Below are 12,109 nucleotides of genomic sequence, written 5' to 3' on the forward strand. Positions count from 1 at the left end.
CTGAGCCTGTGATTCTCTGTGCATAGTAAGGTAAGGTAAGGTGCTCTGTGTGAATGAGTGTCATGGTGATATTGCAAATGAGTAAGTCCAACAGTGCAACAATGCAGAAATAAAGTAAAGTCTATTTAACTATTTTAAGAAAAGGTATAAGTGTGGCCACAGTTCGGCTGTGGCATGGAGGGAGGGGTTATGCATATGTGCTAATAAAACATGCAAACAGTGAGGCAGAAAGACAGTGGTAAAGTGGCTAGTGGACAGACAGTATCCAAACATGGAGGTGGTGAAGAGGCAGACAGACTATGCAGAGAAGTCTATCTCTCCTCTTCCCTTAAGTGAGGCATTGAACAGTTCAATGGCCCTGGGGACAAATTACTTTCTCAGTCTGTCCGTTGTGCAAGGCAGTGAGCGAAGTCTCCAGCTGATCAGGCTCTTCTGCTTAACAATAGTGCTGTGGAGTGGGTGACACTCATTGTCCAAGATGTTGATCAGTTTGTTCAGGGTCCTTTTGTCTGATAGTGAAGTGATGCACTCCAGTTCAGCTCCCACTACAGAGCCAGCTTTCCTTACCAGCCTGTCAAAGTAAGCCCAGCGTCCTTCTTCCTTGTGCTTCCTCCCCAACACACTACTGCATAGAAGAGGACGCTGGCAACAACAGACTGGTAGAACATCCTGAGGAGCTTGCTGCACACGTTGAAGGACCGCAGCCTCCTCAGGAAGTACAGCCTGCTCTGCCCTTTCTTGTAGAGTGCATCACTGTTGGCTGACCAGTCCAGTTTATTGTCCAGGTGGAGACCCAGATACTTGTAGGTGCTAACCACCTCCACATTGACCCCATCAATGTGGACTGGTAGCAGAGTGGGCTTAGACCTGCGGAAATCCACCACCATCTCCTTGGTCTTTGAAGTATTGAGTTGAAGATGATTGAGTTTGCACCATTGCACAAAGTCCTCCACCAGGCTCCTGTACTCCTCATCCTGCCCGTTCCTGATACATCCCACAATTGCAGTATCATCAGAAAACTTTTGCATGTGGCATGACTCGGTGTTGTAGCAGAAGTCAGATGTGTACAGGGTGAACAGGACTGGAGAGAGCACAGTTCCCTGTGGTGCTCCGGTGCTGCTGATCACAGTGTCAGAGAGACAGTTCTTCAGTCTGACGAACTGTGGTCGCTCGATCAGGTAGTCTGTAATCCAGGTTACCAGGTGAGCGTCCACACCCATCTGCAAGGGGCTGGATGGTGTTAAAAGCACTTGAGAAATCAAAGAACATGATTCTCACTGCACTTTTCCCCTTGTCTAGGTGGGAATGTGTCCTGTGTAGAAGATAAGTGATGGCATCGTCTACGCCCACTTTCTCCTGGTCTGCAAACTGTAACGGGTCTAGTGCATGGCGTACCTGGGGTCTGAGCATACCTAAGACCAATCGCTCCATTGTCTTCATCACATGTGATGTAAGAGCGACAGGTCTGTAGTCATTAAGCTCACTAGGGTGTGGCTTCTTAGACATGATGTCTTCCACAGTGTTGGAACTTGTCCAAGGCGTGGGCTCAAATTGAAGATGTGCTTCAGTGGCTCCCCCAGTTCAGCAGCACAGGCCTTGAGTAGCCTTGGACACAGTCTGTCAGGCCCCGCTGCTTTATTGCTGTGCAATTTCTTTAGTTGGACTGTCACTTGATCTGTTGTAATGGTGAGGGGTGTAAGGGGAGGGGTGCATCTGGGAAATGTGTGTCTGATGGCTGTTGACTGAGGTCGTTGTCACCTCATTGTTCATGATCGCCATGTGGGGGAGAGGTGCAAAATCCAGTAATGGTGGGGGTACGATAGCCTGTGATGATGGAGGTGAGTGTTGCGCTGGTATTGAGGGGGTGTGAGGGTGGGGGCTGGGGGATGGTGGACAGACCACCACCATTGGAGCTGGAGCAGGGCAGTCAAACCTGTTGAAGTGGTTCAACTGGTTCGCCCTGTCCAGGTCCCCCTCCACAGAGCTGCTGTTCTTCTTTAGGCCAGTGATAACCTTCATGCAGTCCCATGTCTCCTTCAAGTTGTTTTCCTGCAGCTTCTGTTCCACCTTCCTTCTGTAGTCCTCCTTAGCTTCCTTCAGGTTGAATTTGAGTTCCCCTTGCACGCGCCTCAGCTCTGCCAGGTCCCCCTCTCTGAACGCCATCTTTTTCCTGTTAAGAAGGGTCTTGACATTGCTGGTTATCCAAGGCTTGTTGTTGGGAAAGCAGCGTACAGTTCTGGTGGGAACACCAATGTCCATGCAGAAGTTCATGTAGTCAGTTGTGCACTGTGTGACCTCCTCTAAGTCCTCTCCATTCTGTAACACACTCCAGTCAGTGCACTCGAAGCAGTCTCTCAGAGCCTCAAATTTCTGAGTGAGGAATCCAGTGTTATGTGATTGAAGTCGCCAGAGATCACAAAAAAGGTGTCAGTGTGTTGGGTTTGAAGCCTTGCGATTGTGGAGTGGATGACGTCACACGCTGTATCCAGGAGAGCTCGAGGTGGAACGTAAACACAGACAGCAATTGCGTGCGAGAACTCCCTCGGCATGTAGTACAGGCATTTAGTATTTTGTCAAGCTAAGTTTTCGATGGTAACAGATTGTCGGTCAATAGTGAAAGTAATTAACTGTGTATAACTGTTTTGTCGATGACTATGACACCACAATAAAGTTAGTTTCACTTTGCCTATGCGTTCAAATAACAGACGAGTGCAGACGTGTGAAACCTATACTCTGCTAGGTTTTAGTAAAGCATGGTTTAGTGTAATACCTGTTTCATACGGTCTTGCATGCAAGGAGATTCCTTCAAATGCTTCACTGACTATCAAAATACTGATGCAGTGTTTGAAGTTGCACTGCTTGCTGTTAACTCATTGAGTGCCAAAAACGTAATATTACGTTTTTCCTTCCCATGCGTTGAGTGCCAAAAACGTAATATTGCGTTTTTAGCTTTTTTTTTTTTTTATTACGAAACTAGACACTCTAACACACCTTATATGTGATTTTGGGAACTCTGTGATGAATGGAAATGAAATATATGACGATCGAAAACGCAAGATCTGGACATTTTATCTGGACGTTGGATCTTAACTCGGCTTTTGATGGTTGCCGCTTTGTTTCGAATCAGTCACTGATTAGCCTATGACATGCACGCCAGGTCAAAATCAGGTCATTTATTTTCGTGGGTTTATCACTAGGTGGCAGGTCTCGTTAGATCTCTTCCCAGAAACTTTGCAGGCAACACTTCTCAGGTGCTGAAGGGAGAAATGAAAAAGTCGAAGAAAAAGAGATATTGCAGCAGGTGCGTTTTCGCCAGACAACGCTGGATGAGTCCACCTTTCTACTAAGACAAGATGACTCTGACCACGACAGGTCAAAAACATTGAACACAGTGCTGATAAGGGAGTTCCATCTCCACCACGAGCCGGGCCTAGCGGAGTGGGTGGTAGGCCGAGTCGCGCTTGCAAGAGGGCACGCCCTTGCCAGAGTGCCGAATATGTCAGTGATAGTGACTAATAAAAGACGCAATATCTCCATTTCTAGAAAAAAACAGGGATTTTGATGAAAACTAGCCACTGTTTAGCTTGGGATTTCTCAGGAACAGAGGTGTGTAGAAATACACGGTTTGCACCCACTGAGAGCTCTCTCACCTTTCAAACAGATTGCCATTGTATGTGTTCATAGCTATAACACAGAATATGCTGTGGCTGTACAAAAATCATCAACAATGGTCTAGATTGCTGGCACTCTAGGACAAAGCTTCCGAAAACAGCTTGGCATTCAATGAGTTAAAGGGAATGACAGATGTCATTCTCATTGGTTTAAAGGATGTTACACCCAAAACACACCCATGACTGATTAAGAAACATAAGAGCTGCCTTTTTGTGCCAGGTGCCTGACATTTGATAACAAAACCATCCTGAATGTGGCCTGGAAAAAAACCCTAAATGTATTTACGCTATTCGCTAGTGACCATGCGTTTTAGATCGCTAAAATAGGGCCCAAAGTGTGTGTGAGAGAGAATAAGAGTGAGTGAAAGAGTGGGTATGATCATCATCATCTTAACAACCAACCAGCAGCAGGATCTGCATTCACTTACGCTCTGTGGCTAGACACGTTTTCCTTGCTTGAAAGTGGCATCAATTGGGGGACAAGAAGTACACTTTATTTATAATAAATGTAATTATATTATTTATTTATAATTTAAACATACTATTTACATACATTATAATAAGATATTAAAAATGAATTAAATGAATTTAAAATAAAAAACTTTTACATTTCAAAAATCGCTTAAATTACAATCTGATTAAACCCTTTTAAAGCTACTGTTCATGCTAAACAGTTAAACTCTATTTAAATTATTAAAATAATATAATTGGCACCTAAAATGAGATACTCTTGACCCTGAATCTGATCAAACTGGTCTCAAACAGAAAGGAGTCAAATAGTGTAACCGGTTACACCATTTGACATTTCTACTTAAAAGCAAAATTTGCAGGCATTATTATGGACAACTATGTACACACTTGACCTGTATGTGAGTATTCAAACACAGTTTTTACATTAATTAAACAGGCAAGAGTAAAAAAATAGTAGTAAAAAATCATTTTATGTTACATTCTGTCTCATTTGCACCTAAGGAAAACATTTCCACACTCATTTTTGAAATATTTTGGATATTTTGGATTTTATGAGTTGTATCTCCTGGGATACGTTTCCCTATTAAGGTATAAAAATAATCAAATTGGTGAACTTCCATTTCTCATTTGATACAAATAACTGATAAAATATTGCTTTCCTTCATCATTTATGTCATAAATACTATTTTTTAAATGGATTTCATATTATTTTTATCAAATTCTACTATATATTATGGAGATGACATCTCATCGGATGCTCTGAATTTACAGGCTTTTTGCTGTTGACAGGTGCTTAAACTTTCTCGCAGAAGTACACACAAAGTTATTAAATGAGATAACTTGGCAATTTGTCAGTATTTGTGTAAATTCATTTGGCTTTTCTTTTTGATTTACCAAAATGGCAGCAAAATAAAGCCTGTACATACTCAAACAGTGTTATGCTACATAACAAGGGAACTTTGCAGGGAGCCATCCATACCAAGACCTTAACAGTCACCGCCCACTCAGGTTTCGGAAGTAACAATCTAATTCACATTCTCCTTTGAGAACTGGATTATAAGTCATAAATAACCATCCAATGTAGACTTAAAACCTATTTTATACAGTTTAAGGTTAAAATCAGCTATGGCATAATCAAGCGATTATATATACTCATATAGAACCTCACAGGTCTATGTGTGGCCATCCAGTGAAAACTGTTTTGCTTACCTTGAAGTGGAAATGGCTAAGGGGGTTAAGGGCCATCTCAATTCTCTGTTTTACCCCTTCCCCTTCCCCTATCCCTTCATCTTACCCCTAGCCCTTGTCCCTCGAAACCGAGTGGCAAGACATAGGGGTGAAGAATATTCCCCTTGGAAATGAGATACCACTAGCCAACCATAAGGGAGAGCTGGATGATTGAAACACGTAATTTACAGAGATCATACCACACTGAAAGCTAATATTTTGTCACTAGCAACCTGTCTTCTGTCAAATAGGCTATAATTGCATTTTCAGCTCAGAATAAAACCGTTCAGGAATTATTTCAACAACAGCTGAACGTGCCTATGTTCGCTCGCAGCCTACCTTGGTCGGGTGAATGAAACAGGGATGGGGACAAAATAAACATGCAGTTTGCTATGTAAACATCCCACAACTCCTTTGATATTTTACAATAATATCCAAATGGTCGATTACTTGACATCAGAAGCAATCGCTACCTGCCTATGCGAGGAGTCGGCAGCAGTAGGCCTATGCAGCATTCATATCAGACGGCGGTAAAAAGTTCAGCGAATTTAGCTGCTGTTGGACTTTACATTTCTGACATGGTATGCTGCCAATTCGCAGGGGTAGACATGGAAATATGTAAAATCACGAGACATTCACGCAAATAATGATGTGCTGTTAACATTCACAAAACAGCGATTTTTTGAAAACTTCCTCGTGGAAGAACAGGACCTTCAATATATGGTCACAAGATTGAATGCAACATGAAACAATTACCGTTTTAATTTTATAATCCTTATTAATGGCAACATTTCATGTCAATGAATCTCTCGGTGTGCTTATTTTTCCGGTATGTTGGGTACTTCTCTTACCCCTCGGTTTCAAGTAAGCTCCCGATCTTACTTGGTTTTAAGGGGTATCTACCCCTTGCCCTTATCCCTACCCCTCGATCGAAATGAGAATTGAGATAGCCCTTCGTCTCACGTGCACGCACAAAACTAAGGGGAAGGGGTAAAATAGAGAACTGAGATTGGCCCTTAATGTAAACTGTGGAGTAAGTCATCTTGTCTTACAGTCAAAGATAAGTGCATTATTGCATTATTCGCAATAGCTGATCATGGGATTAGTAGTTCCTTCGATTGGAAATTAAATGAATACATATTGTATACATATGTATAATATAATGTATTTTTGTTGTTTTTCTATTAGTTTTTGTTTTGCACAAAATTAAATGTTGCACGATCACGATTCACACCATAGCTGGTCAGCCTAAGGCCAGGCCTAAAACCCTTTATACAGATTTTTCCAGACATCAAATGGGGAAAATAATGAGAACTTACATCCAGTACCTGACCCCTTAGGGAGGTGGGTGGTGACTGTTGAGTTCTATAAGGGACTGCTCATTGGTTAAGCTGGTTGGCCTGCTCACTTCAGTAAATATGCCCAAATGTCCCTCAATTTAAGCACTGTCACCTAAATTTCTTAGCTTTTTTAGGCATTTGTTCCATCGCCTCTTCTTCCTCCTCCTCCTCCTCCTCCTCAGCAGAACTATTCACAGTCTCTAGTTCTAACTCTCAATTCTACCTGATTATCCTCATCTTCATCACTAGTGCCTGAAGAGTGTTCAGGGATCTCCTCCATCATTCGCTCGCTCTTCAACTCATCTTTCGGTTGCCATAAAATGAGCTAACTGTGATACCCTGAAGGGCAATATATGGTTGTACTGTCATAATGTACATACCTGTACATGATAACATCTCTTTTTGCAGTGTATATTAGCATATCTTCCTGTTTGAAACTACATTTTCAATACTACACAGAATTCCCCTTGACCAAATTGTATACCCTAATCTGGCAACGTATCTTGGGGGATACATACATTTCAAAGTTGCTAAACTAACTCCACAAACACAGTTAGGCTTTTTTTTCTTTATCAATATATTTAGACAATAGTCATAATCAGTTATATGAGTTAATATGAATGATTTATTGAAAATAACTATGATTTATATGTAATTACTCACCACTTGGTTAGCATGTGCGCTACGGCTGGCGGCCATTTTGATTTCTGACCAAGCTAACTACATAATGACAAACAACCTGAACCAAGTCATGTGACCTACAGACTGATAACAGACAGGACTTTTGATCAATCATAACTTGATTTGGAATTTCTTTTAGAAATGGCCCCCAGAGGATGTTAAAAAGTATGTATCTCCTGGTGCACGTTGCCTGTTTAAGGGTTAAATTCAATATTTTATGATTATTATGATTTATCGATATTTTCAGGAGGTCATACCATTTGACATGTAACCTAAGCTTGCCTGACCATAGCCTAAAACACTATTTTGTTACTTTTTAAAGAGAGTTACTAACCTTGACTCATAGCAGTGTGGGTCTTCAAGGGTCCTTCTCTGACATAATTTTCTGTCACATGATCCTGTTACATAATACTTACAAAATGGCTCCTTAAATGGTGGTTACACCACTTGACATTTCAAGTGCTTGATGTGACAGACATGATTCCCCATATTAATTAAAACATTCAGAACAATGGGGTTTCATTACTTCTATTAAATATAGAATAGTTCTTGTGCAAGATCATGCCAGATTATTTTAGAAGGGATTTTGGAGAGAATTTCACATTTTTTTCAGCGAGTGTAATTATTTGGTTCACGTTTTTGTGGTTATACCGTATTGACATTTTTACCCAAATTCAGTTAAATCCAAAACTTTAAGATTAGGGTTTGATGAAAATGATCATTGAAAATAATTTGTCAAATTATTTTCAAATTTTAACAATTTTAAATGTATCTAACCCATATGTACACAAAAAAATGAGCGTCACATCATTGACCCTTTTACACCAAAGGGGCTCTTTTTCCAGTATTAATGCGTGCATGTGTGTGTGTGTGTGTGTGTGTTTTACACCAAAGGGGCTCTTTTTCCAGTATTAATGTATAAGGTAGGGTTGAGTAGTTATTCAAACAAAGAAAAACACTTTACAATTGACTTATTTTATTGTTATTTTTTACCTTTAATGTTGTGCCTTTCTTTAGGGTTTTTCTACAAAATGCTAATGCTAAACTAAGCTCCATAGCCTAGCTCTTCCAGGGCCCATTTCATCGTTATAGATCAGGGGCGTCATTAGAGCTAGAGCTGCACTGGGGCACAGCGGCCCCTAGGGGGTCCAGGGGCACGCTCCCCCATAAGAAAATGTTGTATATTTTAACGTTTAAATGCATCAATCTGGTGCACTTTGAAAAGAAATTCAGAGGTTAGAATTAATAATTACATAATATTATATACACTTATTATAAAATATATGGATGGAAATAAAACACACAGAATAGTTATGATGATACTGCAATAAATTCACAATCACAAAGCATATTTGCTGAGTTTCACTTTTTAGAAATGGTCAAAAATAGTGTACATTTCAGCAGTCCGTAAAATTATGCAGTAGCCTGTAGCAGAACAACCTGTATTGTTCAGCTAGTTATTCTAGTCATATTGGTCATTGAGTTATATTGGTCATTGAGTCATATTGGTCATTGAGTCATATTGGTTATTGCAATGGCCATCTATACATGCTTTATCTTCCTTTTTCAGGACAGCTAGTTAATCTAAGGCTTAAGCTAGTCATATTGGTCATTGAGTTATATTGGTCATTGAGTTATATTGGTCAGCAGGCTAAGTAAAATAGCGATGTTTCAAAGCTAAAGTTCATCAGAATCTTGGGATAGGCCCGCTTGACAACGGGAGAGATAGACCTAACGACTGGCCTTTGGCCGTAGCAACCATCCATTTAGAACTAGTAACGGCAGTTTGTCCTGCAAGTTGAGAAATTAGTTGATATGTTTCAGAAGTTCTACAAACAAAGCAAGAAGTTTTAGCAATTAAAACATTTAAATTTTAACAGGAAATGAACACAACGCAAGTGGCAACAGTGGAATAATCAGGATAATGGACTCCATTTCTGTTCACAGAAATTAATGCGCTTAATTAATCCGCTTCGCGTCGGGGCCGTTTTACAACCTCGACCGTGCATTAATTTCTGTGAACAGACCACCGTGTCGTCCATTATCCCTTACATGTTACGTTATGTTATGTTATGTTATGTTATGTTATGTTTACAGAAACGTTTCTACTGACATACTGTGGGCTAAATAGTTTAGAGGAGAATACATTATAATTTACAGAAACGTTTGTACTGACATACTGTAGGCTAAATAGTTTAGAGGAGAATACATTAAAATTTACAGAAATGTTTCTACTGACATACTGTAGGCTAAAATAGTTTAGATGAGAATAGATTATAATTTTGGCCCAAAGTTGGAGACCATGTAGAAATGTGTTGCAATATCGGCAAGGTCTGCTGTTTATTGTGATATACGGTTCGGCAAGGTCTGCTGTTTATTGTGATATACGGTTCGGCTTGTGTTGAGTTTGTGCAGAGATGTGTGCAGAATGCAAATATGATTACATTTCATTACAAGTTCAATGTTAAGTTTCTCGCGAACCATTGGCATTAATATCATTGGACAGCTTAGATTCCGCTCGTTATCATTGGACAGCTTAGATTCCGCTCATTCACGTGATATCTGTATGATGTCTGTGTGACGAGTAGCTGCAAGAAATTTAGTTGAACCTGGAATTTTTACTGGGGCACAGCAGTTCAATGCTAGGCTAGTCTTGCTAATTATTCAGTCTCATAAGCCATGTATTTGCCAGGAGATGAAAAATAATTGTAGTGGAATGACCATATTTGGTGCTGAAGAATGAAAACTAATTCTAGTGGAATAACCATATTTGGTGTTGTTGTGGACCTGAAGAGGCGGAGCTGCATTCTGATGTGCTCCGGCCCAATTTAACCTCTGGGTGTGGGTGTGGGTGTGTGTGTAGGTGTGTGTGTAGGTGTGTGTGTGTGTGTGTGTTGCAGGCCTGAGCAACATCATCGGTATCATCGTGTATATCAGCGCGGCGGCGGGCGACCCTAACCTGTGTGTGTGTGTGTGTGTGTGTGTGTGTGTGCGTGCGTGTGTTGCAGGCCTGAGCAACATCATTGGTATCATCGTGTATATCAGCGCGGCGGCGGGAGATCCCAACCAGAGCGAGTCCAAGCGCAGCCACTGGTACGGCTGGAGCTTCTACTGCGGCGCCTTCTCCTTCGTCGTCACGGAGACGGTGGGCGTGCTGGCCGTGCACCTGTTCATCGACGCACACCGCCGCCTGCGCCTGGCCACGCCCTCTCTGCGCAAGCACACACACACTCGCGCCGGCAGCTTCCGCGCACACACACTCACGCGCAGCCTGCGGCGGTCGTCCAGCTACCGCTCCCGTTACCGCCGGCGACCCAGCCGCGCGTCCGAGACGCGCTCCGCACCGTCGCTATGGAGACCGGCGCCGCTGGCCGCAGACCTGATGCCGCTCTACGCCGTGGGTTACGGCTACACACATCCGCACACACACACACACACACACTCCGGGCCATCCTACAGTGGCCTCCCCGCACACACACACACACACACACACGGCAACAACCTCCACCACAGCAACAGCTTGCCCCACACACACGCACACACACACGGTCTCACGCGTACGTGGGACTCAGTCAAGTCGGCCGACTCGTTGGACCACACACACACACACGCTCAGGACTCAGTGCAGTCTGGCGGGGGGTTGACACACACTCATGAATCGGAGGAGGTCACACAGACGCAGAACAACGTCAGTCGCAACAACACACACACACACACACACAACTCTGTCACATCTGAGAAAGACACACACAGCTCCATGGAGGAGAATACACACACACACACACACAAACACACACAGGGTGGACTCACACGGACAAGTACTGCCACACGCAGAACCACACCTGTGTAAGACACACACACACACACACAAACACAGAGAACAGATTTACACACTGAAATTAATGTGTGAATGTCTTCACCTAGACAACTACGGGAAACCAAGTGCTTGTGTGGACCAATGAGATCTGTGATTGTGTGAACCAATGACAGAGCACTGTGCTTGTGTGGACCAATGAGAAACGATAACTGTCCCCAAGTGAACCAATGAGAAAGGAAGACTGTGCTTGTGTGGACCAATAAGAAATGAGAACTGTGCTTGTGTGGACCAATGAGAAATGAGAACTGTGCTTGTGTAGACCAATGAGAAATGAGAACTGTGCTTGTGTAGACCAATGAGAACTGTGTTTGTGTGGACCAATAAGAAATGAGAAAGGAGAACACAGATAAGAGAGATTGACAGAAATGAGACTTGAAGCTTTATCATGGCCAATTTACCAAAGCATATGTGTGTTTGAAGCTTTATTATGGCAATTCACCAAAGAATATGTGTGTTTGAAGCTTTATTATGGCAATTTACCAAAGAATATGTGTGTTTGAAGCTTTATTATGGCCAATTTACCAAAGAATCTGTGTGTTTGAAGCTTTTATTATGGCCAATTTACCCAAGAATATTTGTGTGTGGTTTTAAACTCATAACATGAATATGTGTGTGTGTGTGTGCCTTTAACTCATAACATGATTAAGTGTGTTTGTGTGTGTGTGTGTGTGTGTGTGTGTGTGGTTTTAAACTCATAACATGAATAAGTGTGTGCGTAGTTTTAACTCATAACATGAATAAGTCTGTGTGTATATGTGGTTTTAAACTCATAACAGGAATAAGTGTGTGTGTTTATGTAGTTTTAACTCATAACATGAATAAGTATGTTTATGTTTGTGTGT

At 41.9% G+C, this 12,109-nt stretch overlaps 1 protein-coding gene across 1 annotated transcript in view; it reads left to right on the forward strand.

Moving 5' to 3' along the window:
- Positions 1 to 11,352, forward strand: part of cacng3a (calcium channel, voltage-dependent, gamma subunit 3a) — a 16,970-nt gene extending 5,618 nt beyond the window's left edge. The window contains exons 4-5 of the mRNA XM_048248024.1: positions 10,399 to 10,791; positions 11,315 to 11,352. Of these exons, the coding sequence (XP_048103981.1) occupies positions 10,399 to 10,791; positions 11,315 to 11,352 (431 nt within the window). The remainder of the gene's footprint in view (positions 1 to 10,398; positions 10,792 to 11,314) is intronic.
- The last annotated feature ends 757 nt before the right edge of the window (positions 11,353 to 12,109 follow it).

Source organism: Alosa alosa, chromosome 7 (assembly GCF_017589495.1).
Source record: "Alosa alosa isolate M-15738 ecotype Scorff River chromosome 7, AALO_Geno_1.1, whole genome shotgun sequence".
NCBI classification, from domain to species: Eukaryota; Metazoa; Chordata; class Actinopteri; order Clupeiformes; family Clupeidae; genus Alosa; species Alosa alosa.